This window comes from Ceratotherium simum, chromosome 19, assembly GCF_057802395.1.
Source record: "Ceratotherium simum simum isolate JZ-2026a chromosome 19, ASM5780239v1, whole genome shotgun sequence".
Lineage (NCBI taxonomy): Eukaryota > Metazoa > Chordata > Mammalia > Perissodactyla > Rhinocerotidae > Ceratotherium > Ceratotherium simum.
Genome location: NC_141918.1, coordinates 20,384,474 through 20,409,045, shown reverse-complemented (window position 1 = coordinate 20,409,045; position 24,572 = coordinate 20,384,474). Strand labels below are relative to the sequence as shown.

The 24,572-nt window shown below is 36.0% G+C and overlaps 1 protein-coding gene across 2 annotated transcripts in view; it reads right to left on the bottom strand.

The window, feature by feature from the left end:
• The window catches only part of UFL1 (UFM1 specific ligase 1), a 39,038-nt gene that overhangs the window by 11,627 nt on the left and 2,839 nt on the right, over nucleotides 1-24,572 (bottom strand). For both annotated transcript variants that reach the window (XM_004422133.3, XM_087443903.1), the window contains 8 exons: nucleotides 24,011-24,108; nucleotides 23,338-23,452; nucleotides 14,197-14,327; nucleotides 8,316-8,374; nucleotides 6,318-6,464; nucleotides 4,551-4,726; nucleotides 3,149-3,328; nucleotides 963-1,083 (listed from right to left, as the gene is read on the bottom strand). In XM_004422133.3, coding sequence (XP_004422190.1) covers nucleotides 963-1,083; nucleotides 3,149-3,328; nucleotides 4,551-4,726; nucleotides 6,318-6,464; nucleotides 8,316-8,374; nucleotides 14,197-14,327; nucleotides 23,338-23,452; nucleotides 24,011-24,108 — 1,027 coding nt within the window. The remainder of the gene's footprint in view (nucleotides 1-962; nucleotides 1,084-3,148; nucleotides 3,329-4,550; nucleotides 4,727-6,317; nucleotides 6,465-8,315; nucleotides 8,375-14,196; nucleotides 14,328-23,337; nucleotides 23,453-24,010; nucleotides 24,109-24,572) is intronic.

Sequence of the window (24,572 nt, the reverse complement as noted above, 5' to 3'; positions counted from 1 at the left end):
AAAAACTTCAAAGTACCATTGAAAGATTTTGTAGAAAAGTTTTTGAAGAGGAAAGAAACAATTTCAAAGAAATATGAGTGAATCCCCACAGCAAATATAAATTAAGTTTTTATAACGTATGTTCAATATAGCTGTATTTATTAATGAAATATGTTGAATATCTAATTTCTTTAACTGTGATATAGCAGTAATAACATTGTTCCTACTATAAAAAGTATGAAAGATATGTGTTACTTTCCAAATGCAAGTTACTAGTATACCAGTGCTACCTAAAATAATTTCCAGTGATTTCAAAAAAAAAATTATAAAAAATATCTCCTTGAGAAATCCATTCATTCAATAAATATTTATAGAGCACCTAAAATATGCCTAGGAGTGCTCTAAGTACTAGGGAAACAACAATAAATGAGATGGATGAGGTTCCCAAATAATAAAATACATCACAGTGATAAAAGCGATACAAAAGAACTGGGAAGACAATATGATGGAGAGTGACTATGTCTACTATTCTGGGTGGTTATGGAGGCCTCTCTGAGGAACTGATGCTTAAAGATGAACTCTGAATGAGTGAAAAGAAGAAACCAGTTACTTGAAGTTACCTGAACATTCCAGGTAGAGGGAACAGTTAGTGCAAAGGCCTTGAAGTGAACACGAACTTGCCAAGTTTGAGAATCAAAAAAGAAAAAAGCCTACTGGGCTGGACCATGGAGGGAGGGGGGAGAACAACAGGAGATGGGCCAGATCATGAAATTAACTTAGTTCTCACAAAATAAAACATAGACTAAGTAATCACCAATATTTCCATTTTCACAATCAAAATTCAATTCATTAGCAAAAAATTTGGTTATTATTAGCAGTATAAGGTTAATCAACCAAATAAAAGGCCTTTCAAAGTGTCTAATAAATGCAAAGTTCACTGCAACAAATAATAATTAAAGAAAATTCAAAGATAAGTTTTTTACCTGTTGCTTTCCTCCTTCGTTCATCTTTTTTATCCTTTTTACTTGTATTAATGCTTTCTAAAATGGAAACTTGTTTCAGATCTTCTTCAGTGATTAAATGCACAGGATTATTTTTCATTTCCTGAAATAAAACATGCTTTTTTTGGTGGGCAAAAATATATAGCATTTCAAAAGCATAAAAGAAAAGTTGTTTATATACTCCCTTACATCCTAATTATTTCTGTTTGTTTGACTGCTAAGAAGAACTACAGGGCTTTGGCACAGCTGCCACTCTGAGACTGTTTCTTCTTGCCAAAAATCAGTCTCTTCCCTTGTTGTTCTTGGCTTTTTGCACCTATTTCCAGCTAATGAGAAATCCTACCTTATCCCTGAACACCGTGATGCAGATGCAATCCTCTTCAGCTGTTACTGGCTGGTTTTTCTAGTACTTAATAGGTGACCCTTGCTCCCTTTCTTTAAGACACTCCCAAGTCCAGCGTCACTTGGATACCTGAGATTACTAGAAAGATTATGAAATCTCCATCCCCTATCCCACCAAAATGACCATATCAGAGTTGCACACTTGGTCATATAAACTTTTTTTTCCCTCCAGACTCATTCTTGATATCTGTTTTTTAAAAACTTATGTTAAGGGGCAGAAATAGAAGTACAATGATGTACACCTGAAATTTTTACAATGTTATAAACCAATGTTACTGCAATAAACAAAAAATTAAAAAAAAAAAGAAAAAAAAAAAGGTAAGGGGCCGGCCCCGTGGCTTAGCGGTTAAGTGCGCACGCTCCGCTGCTGGCGGCCCGGGTTTGGATCCCGGGCGCGCACCGATGCACCGCTTCTCCGGCCATGCTGAGGCCGCGTCCCACATACAGCAACTAGAAGGATGTGCAGCTATGACATACAACTATCTACTGGGGCTTTGGGGGAAAAAATAAATAAAAATTATAAAAAAAAAAAAAAAAACACAAACTTATGTTAAGAACAATGAATTACTGCCAACTTCAGAAACTGGTTCTTCATCATGGGAAAGCGTTCTAAAACTACAGTGACAAAAGTACATTTTCATGTTAAAAATGATATTTCCATTTTGGTTTTGCAAAGCAAAATGTTTACAATGTTGACAGCTCAAACAACAGAATCACTTTTTTTCTGAATTTATTTTTTGTAGTCGGAGGCAGGAACACAAGGAAAGAAAAAACTGATGACCATTTTGAGTTTGTATTTTAGTAAAAGTTGCAAATAAAAATAATGTAGCCATTTAGTAACCGGTAGCTAACATGTACCAGACATTTATATACATCCCTCCTTTATTTACATTTATCCTTTTAAGAGTAGGCATCATCATCCTTTGTTTGAAGATGAGGAAACTGGAGGTCTATTTCTTCAAATTCAAACAGAGAGAAACAAATTGAGAGGTTTTCTGATATCAATCCTGTGTACCTTTTACTTGTCTCTGCTGCTTAGCAGGCCAAATGTAGAAAATTATCTAATTTTTTAGACTATTAAAGAGCTTAAAAGGAATACAGATAAATACAAATTATTTACATCTTTAATAAGTCCTCATGAATTTATCTATAGTCTAAGTTAAATGGGCTTGTTCTATGTATTTGTGAGCAGGCTTTATAAGTAGATGGTGCTGCTAACTAGAAGCATGAATCGAATAGTCATTAAAGAAGACCTGGCAAGACCTCTACTTCTAAACACTTTGGTAGCAGTTGCTCTCAGGAACCAATCAATTGTGATAGTAAAATAATTTCTTTCCTCAGTAAGTTATCCTGTTTGTGCACTCCAAATAGGTTAAATTAATGAGGCTCTGATAGATTTAGTAAATATATTGTGTACTCACTGATAAATATACTGTATTTATGCAAATAATCCACAGATACCAACTTTGTGGATTTTAATGCTGGACCAATATCCTCAGATGATTTAATTAAGTGTATAATTTCATTTATATGATTTCATTTTATAAAATCAGCTAACTTCTAACTTATATGTCTTGAGGGGAATGAAGAAGGGGGAAAACAAATCCAGGAGAAGAAATAAAAAGGAATGATGCATTAAAGGAAAATGATGTATGAAACACAGTGTTCATTTTGGATAAACTGCTTACCTCATTTTTCAAAAGACATCAGATGATTCTAACGTGAAAATACTGTTAAGATTAGTAGGTGAAGGAAATCTGTCATACCTTTTCAGCTTTTTGGTGCATCAGTTCACTGAACAGATCTGTACAGCTATTTATAAATTTTTCACTGACTACAACAGTGTCGCTAAAGACTACAGCTGAAGCCTGTTTGTTGAATGCTCTCATCACCTGTTGAAGCAACATTGCAGCATCTTCAACTGATAAAGAACTGGGTAGCAGAGGCTAGGGTTACAAACAAAAGGAAAACAAAGCATAAATGCAGTATAATACAGATAAACCATTTGTTATACATATGCTCTCCGTAGCTGATCTCATTAAGTCTAATGGCTTTTGGAACCATCTATATGCTGATAACCTCCCAAATAATGCTTCTGCTTTCATCATTGTGATAGGAATCATATATCCTATTGCTTCCCTAACTTTCCACTCATATGCCTAACAGGCATCTCAAATTTAACATGTCCAAAACAACACTGACTTGCAGCCGCCTGCCCCCAGACTCCCAGCTCCCATCTACTCTTCCCCTTTGTTCCCCCATCTCAATTAACGGTACCACTTTCCACTCAGTTGATCAGGCCCAAAACCAACAAGTCATACTCAGTTCCTCTCATAAACACACAAACAATCCACTATCAAGTCCTGATAATTTTACCTCCAAAATACATTTCCTCCTAGCTCTTTCTACTATCCGAAATTATTGTTTTCATTAACTATCTCCCCTTCAATGAAAGTACCCCTGCTGAGAGCAGGACACTTGTCTGGATACTACATTCCCAGCAAGTAAAATGGTGCCTGGTACACAGAAGGTACCTAATAAAATTTGTTGAATGAATAAATAAACACTTATATCTGGAATCTCTGGGAACTCGTGTACCCAAAACAAGGAATTTCCTGCTTTATAAAGAGTCTGGGCTCTGACTAGCAAATAACGGATAGGCCTCTTGTTTCTTTCTCTTCACCTAAACTGATCTTTTTGGCATAATAAAGGCAGGTCAATACTGAACACTGAAGTAAAACACTATCAGTGCTAAAGCAGCTTGTGTTAATATATTAACAGACATTAATGGATAAGGGATAAACAAATGCTACATAATGCCTGATGCTGGTAAAGCTGTAAATGCTCAGATAAGACTGTGAGAAGTCTCACCAATTTCTGTATGGAGGGATTAATATGAGTGTTATATTGTTTGCTTGTTTGTTTTGAGATTTACAGAATTCTGGATGTTGACTATCCATACATAAAAGGTCACTCTACTTCAAAAGCTAGAAAATCTTTAAGCATAAATCCATTAAGATTATTTTTGTTACAACAATGACTGTTAGAATTTGGCTTTAAAGCCAGGGCTACCTTTAAGTATTCCAATTCTTAAATTGGCCATATACTAGTGAAATATCAGTTGTCATTGGTTTAAGAAAAAATTAAGAAGAAAAAGATAAAACATACTGCAATATCAACCCAGGTTCCAGAGCTGATGGCTTCCTCTACTGATGCTTCCACCTGATCCACAAGTCCTTGACCAACACAAGATGCTTTCAAAAACAAGAGTTGTGTAGTCTTGTATCTTTTCTTTATGTAGCTCACAGCATCTGGGATTCCAAGTCTGGACAAAGCATCAAATTCTAGAAATACATTACAAAGTTGGAATTGAATTGTCATTTATACCTTTTAGAAATCTTCGAAAAAGTTAAGTTCTACTAAAACTTGTTCTTTGTGAATGCATTGTATTCTAAATTTTTTGTTGTTGTTTTTTGGTGAGGAAGATGGGCTCTGAGCTAACATCTGTTGCCAATCTTCCCTTTTTGCTTGAGGAAGATTGTCTCTGAGCTAATATCCACGCCAATCTTCCTCTATTTTGTATGTGGGAGGCCACCACAGCATGGCTTGACGAGTGGTGTGTAGGTCCGTGCCCAGGACCCAAACCCGCAAACTCCGGGCCGCTGAAGTGGAGCATGCGAACTTAACCACTACGCCACGGAGCCGGCCCCTAATTTTTTTTAAAGAATGAAGCAGAGAAATGTACTACAGCCTATTCCCTGATTATGTTACCATCCCAAATTTTTATTACTAAACATATTTGTAGAAAAATTGGTTCAAGTACTTCCTCAATCCCAGCTGTGTCACTTCCTCTCCAACTGAGGGGTCAAAAGGAAACATGAGAACTGTACAGCAATAAAAGTAGAAGTGGGAGTAAAAGGGGATGTAATGATTTAAGTAAAGAAACAATAACTGGAATTTATTTTGCTTATTACAGTTAACTAAAGAAATAGAATTTATTTTCCAAATGTTTCATCAGACACCTTAGGAAAAAGTAATTCTCCAGTCTAATTTAAACTATTAAAAGATTTAGCACGTAAAACAAAGGTAAAAAATCAAGACAAATTTAAAGCCATTAAAGTTACTGGAGATATCTACCATCCTCTCTCCATCCCCAAATAATCATATTTAAGAAAATTAATTATAACAAAATTCTAATCCAAGTCCACGGTTGAAGAAACTGAAAAGTACATTACAGAAAGTCAAGAAAACATAAGCCAAGCCCAGGATTCTAGCATCAACATTTAAACTGTTTGAACACTAATGACTTACAGATTTATTACTGAGAAAGCAACTGATCTCTTACATGGTTTGACTTGAGTTATGAAATTGATCAAACTAAGTGAGCTACATATATATATACATATATATATAGATATTTGCTAATTGTGTTAATGACTAAATTCAATTAATCTACTTTATCCAAAGGACAGAACCTCAGAAATAGAATGTAGAATAACTTCAACGTTTCTGAAGTATTGAATAACTAATAAAAATGACCATTGTAAAGTTGATAGCCAATAAAATATTTCTAAGATTATGCAGCTGAAAAACTGGGCAACTTCATAAAATATAAGATACAAAAAATATAGTTACTTTTTATGAATTAAAAAATACTTGACGTTGTAATAGTATCATATCACTGGAAGGTTAGTAACAAACAATACCAGCTTTTGGCCTTTCTACATTACAAGTGTTCAATAATTATAGAATTAAACTCAGTTCCAAGACCCACAAAAACCTGCAGTGTGACTACTTTTACACTCAATGAGAACCATTATAATCTGCTCACAAATAGTAAAGTACATGTGTACTCGAGGGCTAATAACAATACTTTTTAAGAATGTGTTTAGTATTAGAAAGAAGTTTTAGTTTCAAAGAAAAAAAAATAGTTACCTAGATAGCCATTCTGCCTGAAAAAGGAGTCTACCCAAGTACTCTGTGTTCTGGAGTAAATGTCAGGGACAAACACCGCCTTATCCTGTCTCCCACCAACCACAGTGCCTCGTAATCGTCCACTATTAACAAGTTCCTCGAGCACAGCTTAAAACAAAACCAAACAAACAGAAATAAATCAGAGCAGGTATAAATCTCAAAAAGTAAAATACTTTTTAAATTTAAAGTTTTAATTGCTTAAATAAAGACATTATATTTTAGATAAAACTTTCCTGACATTTAGAAGAATACTCAGGTCATGAATTTGGAAAATTTTGGCAACTAGCTAAAGGTGCTGAACTTTTAACTCCAACTAGTTAATATTAACATTGATTTTTTTTGTGTAATTTTGGGAAAAAAACAAACATGCCACTTTTTATCTCATGATTTGCTTAAAAGTAGATGACTAAACACTTTGAGACTAGATAATATGCAACCACTAGTGTTATCAATTTCAATTTTCTCATACTTAGAAAAATCAAGACACCTAGATTTTTTTAGACATATCAGAATCAACAGTGTGAAATAAAGCCATGAAAAATTTTAGAAGTTACTACATTTTCACTGTTTAAATTGAAGCAACACATCTGGATACAGACAGCCTGAGTCCAAACCTCAATTCTGCTACCTACTAGCTGACGAACACTAGGCAAGTCATTTTACTTATGCCTCCATTTTCTCATCCATGAAATGGGGATGATAATAATAATACCTATCTCATACGGTTGTAGTATTCAAATAAAGTGTGTGTAACAGTAGCTGGTATATAATAAGTACTCGATAAATTTCAACTAAATATCACCATCACCACCACCACCACCATCAACATCATCATCAAAAGACTGATGCCAGTCTGAGAACTGGATAGTGCTGCCATTAACATCAAACTTATGCTTTTTATTTACACCATAACATTTAACAAACATTTTGTTGTTTTAAATATCAAAATCTTCTAAAAAAAGACAAAGTAGATAGGAAGGAGTTATTTCTAAGTGAATCAGCAAGCACATTCAAAAGATGCCTGGCACAAAGAAAGGTTTATGAAAACTAGCCTTTAACAGAAATAAAAATTAGTTTCCATATAAATTTCAGAATTTCACTGATGAGTAATTAGGATAAATCAGAAAAGTATAGATTTCTCAATAGACTACAACACATAATTTTAAACTTTGTGTGACTGTACAATACAAATCCATGCTAAATTCAGACTAAGGTTACGAAGTTATCAATTATTACTCGAAGAACTTTACATTCTAATGAAATCCTACTAACCCCTAATTATGTAGATTCCAAAATATGTCACATTTTAAATTTGTCTTAAAAAAAAATTTAAATTGAACTCCATATTCTGAAAAACACAGTGAATGAAAATAAATTTTTGGTGCTGTACTTAAATTTCTTCTCCATTCTTCACTTTAATTCTTATATTTGCACAGACAGCTGAGTTGAATGATTAAGTCATTGCTTTTAAAAATTATCTCAGCAAAGTTTAAAAAAAACCCTCAAAACTTCATAAGAGCTTCACACACACAAAACAGACAATGAACTAAGATTATTTTGGATATATTACTATGCTGTTTGAATGCTAAGAAAAGATTTTTATTGCTATAAACTCTAAAAATTTTTTAGACAAATACTATTTACTTTCATATTAGAAAATGTAGTAAAATGTGTAAGAAACAAAGGGAAAATTATTCTCAATCCTACAATTTTAAATCTCTCTCTATATATATATGTATATGCATAATAGTATTTTATACACACGCACACACTAATTTATTTTTTTAATTACACTCCTCTGGGTGAAGCCAACATTAAACATTTGGTGGGTATAGCAGACAGACATACACATGAAAATATGTATAGAGAAATTTTTCAACCAGATATATTTTAATTAATAAGTTTTAAGATTAAAAGAGGTAAAAACATTATAAGGGACATAATTTAAACCAAACTCACAGTAAAGAAGCTGCTCCTGAAATCCATATTTTGAAATCAAAGAATTCACTGCTGTAGGCCTTTATGGAAAGGAAAAAAAAATAAGACAAAAACTTCTTACTAATTACAAAGTTACACATATTTATGAATTAAAAAAATAACTAGGATAATTAGTTTCTGAAAAAAGTCAATTAACTTAAAACAAAAAAATGAAGGCAAAAATTGCACCAAATTTTACATCTTTAATCAGAATTACGCTACTGAAATACAAGGGGAATTGATGTCTTTTCAATCCAGGATCAATTTACTTTCCAACCAAATTTTCATCTCAGATTTAGTGATACTTGACTATTTTCTGCCTTGTCCTTTATTGTGTGTTTGTTTTTCTTTATTCTATTCTTTCTGTCTGGAAGGCTCTTTCCCCACCTGGGAATAATCAAGTGAATGTTACATGATCATATTTTTGAAGAAAAGTGAGGTCATATATGTACTGAAAGGAATTGAGAATGATATACTCCCAGATTAGGTGGATGACTGGAAGGGATCCACTTATAATGCTCTTTTTTGCTTATTAGTATTTTTTGTAATGACTATGTATTTTTTTTTAAACAGCTTTAATGAACTATAATTTATGTATCATAAATGCAACTAATTGTAAGTATACAATTCAATGATCTTAATAAATTTTTGAGTTGAGCAACTATCACTACAATCCAGTTTTATAATGTTTCTATCACCCAAAAAGTTTCTTGATAGAGGTTTGCAGTTAATTCCTGCTGCCACTCCTAGACCTAGAGATCCACTGATCTGCTTTCTGCCTCTGTATAAGTTTGCCTTCCTAGACATTTCACATAAATGGAACCAATACGTGGTGTCTTGTGTCTGTCTTCTTTCACTTAGCATGCTTTTTTTTTTTTTGGTGAGGAAGATCGGCCCTGAGCTAACATCTGCCAATCCTCCTCTTTTTTTGCTGAGGAAGACTGGCCCTGGGCTAACATCCATGCCCATCTTCCTGGACTTTATATGGGATGCTGCCACAGCATGGCTTGACAAGTGGTGCGTCAGTGTGTTCCTGGGATCCAAACCGGCGAACTCCGGGCCGCCGCAGCGGAGCACGCGCACTTAACTGCTTGTGCCACCAGGCCAGCCCCTCACTTAGCATGCTTTTGAGGTTCATACATGATGAAGCATGAATCAATATTCATTTCTACTGCTGATAGCATTCCATTGTATGGATATACCACAACTTGTTTATCCATTCATCAGTTGATGGACATTTGGATTATTTCCAGCTTGGGGCTATTATGAATACTGTTGCTATGAACATTCGTGTCCATGTCTTTGTGTGTACACGTTTTCATTTGTTCTGGGTAGAACCCTGTGCTTTTTTTTAACAAAAATAATTTAAAACAATTTTTTTAAGTAAAGGAAACTATAAAGAAAGGGATCTAGATTTTTTTTTCTGACTATAATCTTTTCCCCCTATTCATTTTAAGCCAATTATGCCTGTTCTCTGGTTTAGGTTTCGTCTATGTTTTTATTTTTATGCATATCATTAAGAGACTTTTAAGTTATTCCAACTACTTAATCCTCCATTGTTGATTACTTAAGATGTTATAAATTTTCTCTATGACAAACTTGGGAGAGCAGAAACAGTTGTCTAAATATGAATTGATATTTAAAATCCCCGTGTTTGGGGATTTTTGACTAAATTATTATTTTTACCAAATTCTTGTATGGATCAATTTGGTTTTTATGAAACTGTTTTACCCAAATTTTTCAGCTAAATCATCTAAAAACCCCAAACCAATAAGATCCAATTAGGTGCTCTGTGAAGTTTGCTCTCCTTTGTTTATCTTATAATTACTACAACCTTCTCATGTTTTGGTTTTTGTGTTTTCTTTTCCCTTTTACTCAAACACATCCCTACAAAAATATAGAGGGCTCCCTGAAGGGCTTTGTCTTAAAATTTCTGGGTGCATAACTTATTGTAGTTGTTCAATAAATGTTTAATTGAATTACACAAAAGTTCTAGCTTTTTTTTTGTACTATGAAACTTAGGTGCTGAATTTTTATTTCAATTTGGAATATAATGTAGTTTAGTATACCTACATATGGCTTCTCACTAATTATTTCCTGCTCCTCTTTCTGGCTACCTATAATAACAATAAATATAAACCATTTGTTAATCAGAGATGCAGGTGTTTTCTCTGAAGTTAGACCAGAATAGGAGGATGATTCCTTATATTTAAGAGACAAATACGAAGATATAGTGCATTAAATGGAATTAGCTGGAAGCTACGCAGCCTAGCAACATCTTTTGAGGCTCAGAATTTGTTGTGCCCTCATGGTTTGATAATATTTCCATAAAGAGAAACTACTCAGAGCTATTATGAGTCAGAAAAATACTATTTGCTGAACTTGTTGATAACTACACTCACCACAATAATTAGTCAAAGAAAAAAATAAATATTTGTCACTAGGAAAAATATATTTTTATATTTTATTTTTTAACTAAGTAATAAACCCACAGGGTACAAAAAAGTTACAAAACTGAATCCCCCTCCATTCCTATCACTCAGCTACCCAGTTTCTCTCCCAGAAACAACTACCATTATCAGTTTCCTGTGTTAGGAGGGTGATCTGGTGCAAGCTGTCAGAGCCTATGTGGAGTATGGAGGGGGTCCACATAGGGACGAGAGCTGTAGGTAGCAGCAATGGGAGATCAGTTACGTAATGGAGAATTAATCAAATAAGTAAACATATTAAGGATAATGGAAGCTAGATTTCTCATGGTCAGAGAAGGGATTTACAAACATAGAAACGGAGAAAACTAGAACGAAACTTATGGTGTTGGAAGGGAACTGGAGGTATCAGTGTGAACTCACGGGTTTTGAGACACATGGATAAAAATACAGAAATATAGACATGTAGAGAGGTGTATACACGTGTGTATGTGTATCCTTTAGCTTGACTGCTGAGAGGGCTTGGGAGCAGTGACAAATAAATAGCAACAAGCAATCTAGTGTCCAGATCTTGGTTTCTAAATACTATACTCTACAAAAAGGAACTAGGGCTCCTTGGAGAAATGGCTGATTCCAGGGTTGGGACAGGCAAAGTATGAACTGAACCTGGAACTTCTTGTTGTGCCAGAGAGAAAAGAAGTGCTCCAAGAATGATCGGGACATGTCAAAAGAACACAGAAGTGGGGCCAGCCCAACAGCGTAGTGGTTAAGTTGGCGCACTCCACTTTGGCAGCCCAGGGTTCACAGGTTCGCATCCTGGGAGCGGATCTACACACCGCTTATCAACCATGCTGTGGCAGGCGTCCCACATATAAAGTAGAGGCAGATGGGCACAGATGTTAGCTCAGGGCCAGTCTTCCTCAGCAAAAAGAGGAGGACTGCCAACAGATGTTAGCTCAAGGCTAATCTTCCTCACCAAAGAAAAAAAAAAAAAGAACACAGAAGTCAGCCTGAAGGGCCTGCCACTAGCTAAATCAGAGCCAATTTGAAAACCTAAATAATAATAATAATAGACTATAATTCAATGAATAAAATAGGGAACCATGAGTCCATACTAACTTACATAATTGAATAATCTGAAAATTTGGTGAAAAACAGAATAACTTACATGATCTCAGATGGCCCTCTCCACAAATACTTAATTTTAAAGGAAAAACAAGTAGCTTTATGAGAAGCCTAACAGATATCTCATTATACTGCTCATCATCAGTAACTGGAAAAATCTAAACTGTATGCAACCTGATAGGATTCAATGACAAGAACACAGAATTACTTCTGTGATATTCCTGCCAAAGATGCATAACCTGAATATCAGCATGATAAAAGAACAGATAAGCAAAACCGAACATTCTACAAAATAACTGGCCTGTGATCTGCAAAAGCATCAAGGTCATGAAAGTCAAAGAAAGACCAAGTAAGTGCTCCAGGCTGAAGGTGACTAAGGAGACATGACAATTAAATGCAATATGTGATTCTGAACTGGATCTTTTTCCATAAATGACACTGGAACAACTGGTAAAACATGAATGGGATCCAAGGACTGGATGGAAGTAATGTATCAATGTCAATTTCCTGATTTTGATGTTTGTATTATAGTTATATAGGACAATATCCTCGTTTGTAGGACATCAGACTAAAGTATTTGTGGTGACGGAACATCATGTCAGCAACTTCCTCTCAAATGTGACAGAAACAAAAGGTTCTCTTGCAATTTTTCTCTAAGTGTGAGATTATTTAAAAAAAAAAAGAAAGAAAATTGTTGCATTAGATTATAAGCTCTCCCTTCTAACCAAGTCGTTTGTGCCTTACATGTATTAGGTACTCAATAAATGCTTTTGATTTGTTGAATGACAAAAAGAAATCACTGTGGCTGCCATGTAAAAAATGTCCTGAAAGGTAATAAGAGTAGAAGAAGGAAGACTGGTTAGAAAGCTACTCAAACAGTCCAGTTAAAAAATGGACTGAAGTGGTGGGAATGGTGATGTCAGAGAAGTAAAGATTACATAAACATTTAGAATATAGAATTCAAAATACTTTGTTTTGGAAAGAGGGAAGAGAGAAAGGATGGTATAAAGAATGACTCCCAGATTTCTTGGCAAAACCAACTGAATGATGATATTTATTGGAAATGGAAACACAAGTGGAAGAATAAACTCAGGTGGGGGGGGGATCGCACAGCTCAGGGATAATGAGTTATTTTAAATATGTTGAATTTGAGGCACTTGTAAAACATTTCAATAGAGATGCAGTGCAGGTAGTATAAGACTGAAATTTAAAAGAAAGGTAAAATTACCTAGGAAGACAGTGCAGGACTGCGAAGAAAAGATGGCCTGAAGCAAAAATTTAAAGGCTAGGGGAACGAAGAAGAGCCAGAAAAGGTGACTTACAAGGTGTAGCCAAAAGAGGAAAGAAAAAATCAGTAAAGACTGGTGTTAAAAAAAAAAAAAAAAGGAATGAGAACATTTCCAGAAGGAAGACGCTGCTGCAAAATCAAGTAAAATAAGGATACACAGTATCCATTAGATTTAATGATATTGACATCATTGCTTTGTAAGTAGTAGAAGCCAGATGGGTGAGTGAGAAGTGACAGAAGGTAAGGAAACTGAGACAGTAAATGCAGACATCAACTCTTCAGAAGGTTCACTTGAAGGAAAAGAACAAACAAGATGGTAGATGAAGCGGAATATGGGGTTGTGAGAGGTTTGATAGTTTTAAAATGGGAGGAATCTGGACTATTTACACGCTGTTGGGGCCCAAAAATGACTGAGATAAAGTTAATGACACAGGAGAGAGGAGATAATTGAAAATGTAGGTTTTCCTAATTCCACACTAGAGTTTGTCACACAGGCCCCAAACATTTCAGAAATTCTTATTTTAGAAAAGTTAAAGTGATTTTGAAAGTAACACTGTCATTCATTAGAATTGTAGAATGTTATTTAGTAAAGAGGGTTCTAAAATGATCTAGTCCCATTGAGGCCCAAAGAAGTTAGGTGACTGATTTATCTGCTCAAGGTCACATGGTTACTATGTGATACAGCTATGACCGAAGGACTCCTGCCTTTAAACTGCATGCTCTTTCCATGATCCCAGGGCGACTTTATATACTGATTTGGGTATTGTGAAGAAGTGCACCTGGGGTCATGAGGGTGGTGAAGGTCAAGACAGGAAGGAGATGTGGGTTGGAGAGAGTATGGGTACATTCTAGGGCTCTGGAATCCCCTCCCCACTCCTATTTAAGAGAAGCTCCCCTTCTATCTGTTTAATAAACAAGGGTCCTGGATGAGATTTCACTTAAAAAAAAAAAAAAAGGCCAGAAAAAAACCCACAAATCATGATCAAAGAAACATAAAAACATACATATTTTAAAACATGCTTACCGAGTAATAGCACTGAACAGTCCACGGATGCGTGCTTTATGTCGAGCTACAAAAGCTTCAGTAAATATTACTCCTCTGTTATCAAGATCAATGTGTCCATTAATAATTCTACCTAGCCGCTGAGTTAGTGCCTGGGGTAAAGATGCAAATTTTTATTAATTTGAAAGAGCAAAATTACACATATACATCTATATAGTCTTACTAAAGTAATGCTGATGTCGTATTAATCATATGACTGAGAAATTTCAACAAGCATAAATTCACAAGATATATAAACTAAAATGAAGTTTTAGGATCTAGGAAACTTCATAATCTCATGACAGAACCAAGAACTGAATGAGTCAAACAGATGATATGTTAAAAGGCTTAGCTACTTGCTAATAAGGGCTATTTCTAATGTAACATAAAAATGATTAACCAATTTTCTAGATATAGGCAGCTTGAAACATACAGACAGCCAAGACACATACATGGGTCTTGGAGAAGATCCTATCTGGAGCTTCTAACACTAACAGAGAGAAATAAATATTATTCCAAGACTCTGCAACCTAGGGAAATGTAAGACCTGAAAAGTTATCCTTTCTGATGCAAATATTAACAGTTACCTGCGCCCAGATATCTACACTGGCAGACAATCTGATTCTTGGTAACCTCAAGAAAGTATTTTTCTACAGCTACACTGTGACTGGGGTCAGGTACATCTGAAATGTGTCTGGACATATTTCCCATCCCAAGATAAGTTAAATCCACAAGTCAGCCTGACTGATACTTTTATGGTATAGAAAATGCTTTTAAAACAACTTTTTAATAAGCTTTTAGAATACTGCCTGTGATATTCAAAAAAATTAGAACTGAAAAATATTAAGAAAGTTATATATATTTCTAAAATGTATCAGTAGCAGAGTTTTATAAGAAATCACTTGGATCTATTCTGATACTTTTTAAAAGTGCTTTACAAACATATTTTTTGACCTTCTGTGATTAACATACATTGCTCATTTAAAACAGAACTTAGGCTCTTGAAATGCCATGTAAAATAGATCTCTACTGTTAATGTTATTTTAGATGCAATTAGAGGAAATCACTCTTTTAAAATGGGTGAGTACATCTGTTTGTATTATAAATTAATCTCATGCAATTATGGTTTGGTAAATTCTTGTAAGCTGCATTTTCTTAAAGTGATATTTTCCTAAAAGAGATTTGGCTTTCCCCTTATTTGTTCCAGTAAATACAAAACAAAACTGTCATTTATTGAGTGCCTCCATTGTGTCAAATATTTCAATTAGATATACCATGTATATAACCTCATTGAACTCTATGAAAAAGACAATTACTCCCATTTTACAGATATGTAACTTGAAGCACAGGAGAGATGAAATAATTTTCCTAACATTGAATAACTAAGCAGTGGCATAGACAAAATTCAAATCAAGGTCTGTTTAACTCCAAAGCTCATGCACTTTCCACTGTTATCAAATGAACGTCTATAATCCTAAAATGTCAAACAACTTTAAGAAGCAAACAAATAAATAAACAAGTAAATAGTCTCTATTTTCAGGTAGCATTGTTATTGCATTATAAATCAAGACATTTGAGTATTGACACAAGTACCTAAAATTAAGAGAATATGAGAGAATCCCTGGTTCTTCTTCCTATCACACTGACAGTTTAGAGGAGGAAAAAGGTGACATCAAAAGTTGATGGTATTACTGACATTTTGGACAAGAAAATTCTTTATTGGGGAAGTTGTTCTGTTCACTGTAGAATGTTTAACAGCATTCCTTACATTTACCCCATAGGATGCCAGCAGCACCCCTTCTAAATTATAATCCTCATCAGTTATTTCTTTTTTTTTTTTTTTTTTTTTTTTTTTTTTTAGTGCATATTCATTTTACTAAATCCCTACATATCACAGTTGAAATTCTTTTTTTTTTTTTTTTTTTTTTTTCCCCCCTTCCCCTCTGCTAACCACCAATCCAATCTCTGTCCCTATGTGTTTGTTTATTGTTGTTATTATCTACTACTTAATGAAGGAAATCATACAGTATTTGACCTTCTCTCTCTGACTTATTTCACTTTGCATTATACCCTCAATGTCCATCCATGTTGTCACAAATGGCTGGATTTTCGTTTCTTATGGCTGAGTAGTATTCCATTGTGTATATATACCACAGCTTCTTTATCCATTCGTCCCTTGATGGGCACTTAGGTTGCTTCCAAGTCTTGGCTATTGTGAATAGGCTGCAATGAACACAGGGGTGCATGTACCTTTGCAAATTGGTGTTTTCAAGTTCTTTGGATAAATACCCAACAGTGGAATAGCTGGATCATATGGTAGTTCTATCGTTGATTTTTTGAGGAATCTCCATACTGTTTTCCATAGTGGCTGCACCAGTTTGCACTCCCACCAGCAGTGTATGAGAGTTCCCTTCTCTCCACATCCTCTCCAACACATGTTGTTTCCTGTCTTGTTAATTATAGCCATTCTGACAGGCGTGAGGTGATATCTCATTGTAGTTTTGATTTGCATTTCCCTGATAGTTAGTGATTTTGAACATCTTTTCATGTGTCTGTTGGCCATCTGTATATCTTCTTTGGAGAAATGTCTGTTCAGGTCTTTTGCCCATTTTTAATTGGGTTGGTAGTTTTTTGTTGTTGAGATGCATGAGTTCTTTATATATTTTGGAGATTAAGCCCTTATCAGATGTATGGTTTGCAAATATCTTCTCCCAATTGTTAGGTTGTCTTTTCGTTTTGTTGATGGTTTCCTTTGCTGTGCAGAAGCTTTTAGTTTGATGTAGTCCCATTTGTTTATTTTTTCTATTGTTTCTCTTGCCCGGTCAGATGTGGTGTTTGAAAAGATGTTGCTAAGACCGATGTCGAAGAGCGTACTGCCTATGTTTTCTTCTAGAACTTTCACAGTTTCAGGTCTTACATTCAAGTCTTTAATCCATTTGGAGTTAATTTTTGTGTATGGTGTAAGGTAAGGATCTACTTTCATTTTTTGCATATGGCTATCCAGTTTTCCCAACACCATTTGTTGAAGAGACTTTCTTTTCCCCATTGTATGTTCTTGGCTCCTTTGTCAAAGATTAGCTGTCCATAGATGTGTGGGTTTATTTCTGGGCTTTCGATTCTATTCCATTGATCTGTGTGTCTGTTTTTGTGCCAGTACCATGCTGTTTTGGTTACTATAGCTTTGTAGTATATTTTGATATCAGGGAGTGTGATACCTCCAGCTTTGTTCTTTTTTCTCAGGATTCCTTTAGCTATTCGGGGTCTTTTGTTGTTCCATATGAATTTTAGGATTCTTTGTTCTATTTCTGTGAAAAATGTTGTTGGAACTTTGATAGGGATGGCATTGAATCTATAGATGGCTTTAGGAAGTATGGACATCTTAACTATGTTAATTCTTCCAATCCAAGAGCACGGAATATCTTTCCATTTCTTTGTGTCTTCTTCAATTTCTTTCAGAAATGTTTTATAGTTTTAGGTGTACAGATCTTTCACCTCTTTGGTTAAATTTATTCCTAGGTATTTTATTCTTTTTGTTGCAATTGTAAATGGGATGGTATTCTTAATTTCTCTTTCTGCTACTTCGTTGTTAGTGTACAGAAATGCAACTGATTTTTGTATGTTGATTTTGTATCCTGCAACTTTACCATATTCGTTTATTACTTCTAAAAGTTTTCTGGTGGATTCTTTAGGGTTTTCTATATATAAAATCATGTCATCTGCAAATAGTGACAGTTTCACTTCTTCCTTTCCAATTTGGATCCCTTTTATTTCTTTCTCTTGCCTGATTGCTCTGGCTAGGACTTCCAATACTATGTTAAATAGGAGTGGTGACAGTGGGCATCCTTGTCTGGTTCCTGTTCTTAGAGGGATAGCTTTCAGTTTTTCACCATTGAGGATGATATTAGCTGTGGGTTTCTCATATATGGTCTTTATTATGTTGAGGTACTTTCCTTCTATACCCATTTTATTCAGAGTTTTTATCATAAATGGATGCTGGATCTTGTCAAATGCTTTCTCTGCATCTATTGAGATGATCATGTGATTTTGTTCTTCATTTTATTAATGTGGTGTATTACGTTGATGGATTTGCGAATGTTAAACCATCCCTGCATCCCTGGAATAAATCCCACTTGAGCATGGTGTATAAGCTGTTTAACGTATTGTTGTATGCGATTTGCTAGTATTTTGTTGAGGATTTTCGCATCGATGTTCATCAGTGATATTGGCCTGTAATTTTCTTTTTTTGTGTTGTCCTTGTCTGGTTTTGGTATCAGGGTAATGTCAGCTTCGTAGAATGAGTTAGGGAGCTTCCCTCCCTCCTCAATTTTTTGGAAGAGTTTGAGAAGGATAGGTATTAAGTCTTCTTTGAATGTTTGGTAGAATTCCCCAGGGAAGCCGTCTGGTCCTGGACTTTTATTTTTGGGGAGGTTTTTGATTACTGTTTCGATCTCCTTACTGGTGATTGGTCTATTCAAATTCTCCACTTCTTCTTGATCCAGTTTTGGAAGGTTGTATGATTCTAAGAATTTATCCATTTCTTCCAGATTGTCGAATTGGTTGGCATATAGTTTTTCATAGTATTCTCTTATAATCTTTTGTATTTCTGAGGTGTCTGTTGTAACCTCTCCTCTTTCATTTCTGATTTTACTTATTTGTGCCTTCTCTCTTTTTTTCTTGGTGAGTCTAGCTAAAGGTTTGTCTATTTTGTTGATCTTTTCAAAGAACCAGCTCTTGGTTTTATTAATTTTTCTATTGTTTTTTGGTCTCTATTTCATTTATTTCTGCTCTGATTTTTATTATTTCCCTTCTTCTACTGATTTTGGGCTTTGTTTGTTCTTCTTTTTCCAGTTCCTTTAGGTGCATTTTTAGATTGTTTATTTGAGATTTTTCTTGTTTGTTGAGATAGGCCTGTATCGCTATAAACTTCCCTCTTAGAACCGCTTTTGCTGTATCCCATAAATTCTGGCATGTCGTATTTTCATTTTCATTTGTCTCCAGGTAATTTTGATTTCTTCTTTGATTTCTTCGTTAACCCAGTCGTTGTTCAGTAGCATTTTGTTTAATCTCCATGTATTTGTGGCTTTTCTGATTTTCTTCCTATAGTTGATTTCTAGTTTCATACCGTTGTGGTCAGAAAAGATGCTTGGTATTATTTCAATCTTCTTAAATTTATGGAGACTTGTTTTGTGGCCTAATATGTGATCAATCTTGGAGAATGTTCCATGTGCATTTGAAAAGAACGTGTATTCTTCAGTTTTTGGATGGAATGCTCTGTATATATCTACTAGGTCCATCTGTTCTAAGGTGTCGTTTAAGGCCAATGTTTCCTTATTGATCTTCTGTTTGGATGATCTATCCGTTGGTGTAAGTGGAGTGTTAAAGTCCCCTACTATTATTGTGTTACTGTCTATTTCTGTTTTTATGTCTGTTAATAATTGCTTTATATATTTAGGTGCACCTACATTGGAGTGCGTAGATATTTACAAGTGTTATATCCTCTTGTTGGATTGTTCCCTTGATCATTATGTAATGCCCTTCTTTGTCTCTTTACAGTTTTTGTTTTAAAGTCTATTTTGTCTGATATGAGTACTGCTACCCCAGCTTTCTTTTCATTGCCATTTAGTGGAGTATCTTTTTCCATCCCTTCACTTTCAGTTTGTGAGTGTCTTTAGGTCTGAAGTGTGTCTCTTGTATGCAGCATATATATGGGTCTTGTTTTTATCCAGTCAGCCACCCTATGCCCTTTAAATGGGGCATTTAATCCATTGGCGTTTAAAGTAGCTATTGATAAGTATGTACTTACTGCCATTTTTAACTTTTTATTTTTTTCCTCAGTGTTTAAGTAGTCCTTCTCTGTTCCTTACTTCTTCTATACAGAATTGATGGTCACTTTAGTTTGACCTCTGTCTGAAAGCTGTACTCTTTAACTACCCTCCTCCCTCCTTTTATGTTTTTGATATCATATCTAACCTCTTTTTGTGCATTTGTATCCATTATGTTCTAATCGTGGAAATAGATAATTTTCCTATTTGTGGTCTTCTCTTTTCCCCTTAAATCAGTCCCTTTAACATTTCTTGTAACACTGGTTTCTTGGTGACAAACTCCTTTAATTTTTGCTTATCTGGGAAAATTTTGATCTCTCCTTCCATTTTGAGCGATAACCTTGCCGGGTAGAGTATTCTTGGCTGTAAGTTTTTCCTTTTAGCACTTTAAATATATCGTGCCATTCTCTTCTAGCCTGTAAGGTTTCTGCAGAGAAGTCAGCTGATAGCCTTATGGGGTTTCCTTTGTATGTAACTTGACATTCTCTTGCAGCTTTTAGGATTCTCTCTTTATCTTTAATTCTGGACATTTTGATTATGATATGTCTTGGTGTGGGCCTCTTTGGGTTTATCTTGTTTGGGGCTCTCTGTGCCTCCTGTACCTGGATGTCTGTTTCCTTCCTTAGGTTAGGGAAGTTTTCATCTATTATTTCTTGAAATAGATTCTCTGCCCCCTTGTCTCGCTCTTCTCCTTCAGGGACACCTATAACACGGATGTTAGTGCGCTTGATGTTGTCCCAGAGGTCCCTTAGACTGTCCTCACTCTTTTTAATTCTTTTCTCTTTTACCTGTTCACCTTGGGTAATTTCTTCTAGTCTTTCTTCCAGCTCACTGATCCGTTCTTCTGTATCCTCTACTCTGCTTTTGAGTCCCTCTAATGAGTTTTTCATTTCCAGTATTGTATTCTTCATTTCTGATTGGTTCTTTTTTATATCTTCCATTTCTTTGTTGACATTCTCACTGAGTTCATCTATTCTTCTCCCCAGATCAGTGAGCATCCTTAACACTCTTAGTTTGAACTCTCTGTCAGGTAGGTTGCTCATTTCTGTTTCACTTAGTTCCTTTTCTGGGGTTTTGTCCTGTTCCCTTACTTGGAATGTATTCTTTTGCCTCCTCATTTTGCCTCTTTCCTGTGCTTGTGTCTCTACGTATTAGGTAGGTCAGCTCGTCTCCTGCTCTTGGACAGGTGACCTTATGTAAGTGATGGCTTAGGAGGCTTCCAGTGTGCTTCCCTCAGTTCTCAATGTTCCAGGGGTGGCCCCTATGTGGGCTACGTGTGTCCTTCTATTGTGGCCTGTTAGCTCTCCTATAGGCGCCCAGGAGGCTGAGTTATGCTCCTGGCCAGCTGTTGTAATGCTCAGCTGCTTGTAGTTGTTGTGGGCCCTTCAGTCTCTTTATCAGGTGTGGGAGCCCCAGTACAGTTGGCTGTAAGTTCTAATACCACATTTGTGTTGCAGTATTTCTTTTAAGTGAGTAGGCCCCCAGTGTGGCAGGTTGTTAGGCTCAGGGCCTTAGGGGTGCTGTAAACCTCTAGCCTATTAGGTCTCTTGTCAGCTCTCTGAGGATTGCAGCTGGGTGGGGCTGGCCTCAGGCACAGGAGCACCCAATTGTTTCAGGCTTTGGAAGGTGGGGCAAACCTCCTATGTGGGTCTTTGAGAAGCACAAGTCTTCTGCAGCTGACAAGCCCTGCCGCCCAGAGGTCCACACACACAGTCAACACAGTCCTGCCCCCTGTGAGGGCCCGACCTCCCCAAGCGGACCCAGTCTCTCCACGGCGGGAGCCCCACACACTCCGCCACCACCCCACACTCTCCACCCGCTCCTTGTGCACACCCTGCCCCGCTCAAGTCAGCTCAGTTGCCAGGCTGCAGAAAATCCAGTCACCAATCTATGCAGGCCCACACGTTGCCTGAGGGCTTGTTGTTAGGTGGGGCCAGTCTCTAGGGTGGGCTGCCTGCCTTGGCTGAGCTGGATTAAATCGGTGCTCTAGCGGGTGGAGCAGACCCTGGGCTAGCAGGTCTCAGGAGAACTCCAATGGCGTCTGTGTCAGCACGCTCACACCAGGCCACAACAATGGCCGCCGCCAATGTCCCAGTCCCTGGAGAGGTCTCACCCCTCACCGAGATGCACTCAGGGCCTATTAGGTGAGTCTCTTATCACCAAAGCAGTGTGCACCTTTCTTTCTGGTGATTTTAGGATGCTTTCTGGAGCAGGTGAGTTTGTGCGCGGGCCCTTTAAGAGCCAGTTTTAGTTTCTTTGTGAGCCGGGTTTTCTGGGGGTGCTACCCAATGCTTTAGTAGCAGGCAAAGTCAGATATTATGCCGCTGGTGTCGATTGTGCTGGGTCCACAAAATGCTCACAGCGGGGGCGCTCCCCGGCTCAGGGCCCCGCTCCTCCAGGGAGGCTGCGTACCTGTGAGCTGCTCCCGGCGGCCGTGACGCTGGCGGCTTGTGAAGGCGGCGTTTTCCTCTCCGGAAGGGAGTCTCTGCCTCCTCCACCCCAGTTAGGATTGTCCGTTGTTGCAGGAGTTCCTCTCATCCAGTTTTCAGTTCTGTCTCAGGGGTAATTTTTCCACGAGTAGTTGTAAATTGGCTGTGTCCACGGGAGGAGGTGAGTTCAGAGTCTGCCTACGCCGCCATCTTGACTCCGCCCTCATCAGTTATTTCTTAAAAAATAACTGGGCACGTGCTGGCCTGGTGGCATAGTGGTTAAGTTCGTGTGCTCTGCTTTGGTGGCCTGGGGTTCACAGGTTCAGATCCCAGGCATGGACCTACGCACTACTCATCAAGCCGTGCTGCGGCAGGCGTCCCACATATAAAGTAGAGGAAGATGGGCACGGATGTTAGCCCCGGGCCAATCTTCCTCAGCAAAAAGAGGAGGATTGGCAACAGATGTTAGCTCAAGGCTAATCTTCCTCACCAAAAAAAAAAACAAAAAAAGAAAGAAAGAAAAAGCCAAAATTGGGCAATCAGAACCGTAGATATCATGGTTACAGTTTCTGTATAGCTGAATATCAGAAGTGCTTATAGTATACCTACTCTTGTATCAAAGCAGGCCTAGAACTTAGTCTATTAATTGTTTTCAGGGTGTCTCAGGGTTCGGGAAGATTATAAACATTTCTGAATGGTCTCCTCAGAACCATCAATGCATAAGAAGTATCCCCCAAATATATTACTACAACATCAATAATCTAACACTTGCAAAAATCAATTAAAGGTAAGGAAGTCTAGTTTTTTTCCTCCCATTAAAATTCTTTGCTTATTTATCTGAAAAGACATATTATTCTATTAAGAAAGAATACCTGTGTCAAAAAGTTTCCAGGAAGATCATAGGTTTTACACAGTTCTGATATGGTTACTTGACCACTTTCTTGCAGTTTATCATTTACCTCTTCTGCTAATCGATCCAAATAGTTCCTAATAGTGAAAAAAAAAAAAAAAAAGGAAGAAAGAAAAAAAAAATTAAGAATAATGCTTTTCCTCTATCTTTTATGTTTAATTTCTGTTGCAATAAGGTATGCCCCAAAAGTAATAAATAGGGTATGTTTAGGAAAACACCATTCATTACTCATACTCTGAAAATTATTTTTTACTTATCAATGTAACTAAATGTAAGGTTAATCAAATGATAAATGTTGAGATTTTTTTTTTTAACAATGGAAATTCTGTAGTCATTTTTCATTAATATTTTTGGAACAAATTTGCTTTCAGAGTTAAGTCCATATAGGAAAGACTGTAAAAATTATGTTTTGTGTTGCTTCAAGTTAATAGAAAAAAAATCAAAGTGTATACTATTTCCAAATACTCCACACAATTATGCACTTATTTTTTAAGTACAATGATCCTTATAATGAAAATCAGCACTATAACAGCTCTAAACAAAATGTAAAACTGGCCACAACTGTTCTAAATTTAAATATAAACACTATTAAAAAAAAAGTAACATATCAAAGTGCCCTTAAATATTGTACTTACTCATCTATCAGTTGTCCCAACACTAGCTGAACATGCTTTTCTGATTTAACTATGTCACCAATTCTACTTTCAATATGAGTCAGATCCACATTAATTACCTGGAAAATAAATACAAATTCTATTAGTGATAAGTTCATATTGTTTCTTAAGTTTGAAATTTTATAGTTATAACTATCTTTTTAAAAACTTACTCGTAGGTGAATTTCAAATTGACTTGAAATACTGGAAAAAGCCTTAATCAAATAAAAACTCAGAGGCTTATTGCTTATATACTTTCATTTCTGAACAATTACACTTTCACTTGTTAGGAAAGTTTGTATTAAGAAGTTACATTTTCATATAACAGGCACCATTTCACACAAGATTCACCAGCTTGTTGTATACAGTATCCCTTGCTGATGAAATGTGCACTTATATTTTCTAAAAATATATTCTACTTTTTTAACCTTACTCTACTACTTCCACATACTAAAAACAAGTAAACATGAAACTAGTGATTTTTCTCCCAAAATTACATAAAATGACAACTATGAGTTTATTTGGTAAAGAATAAAGAATAAGC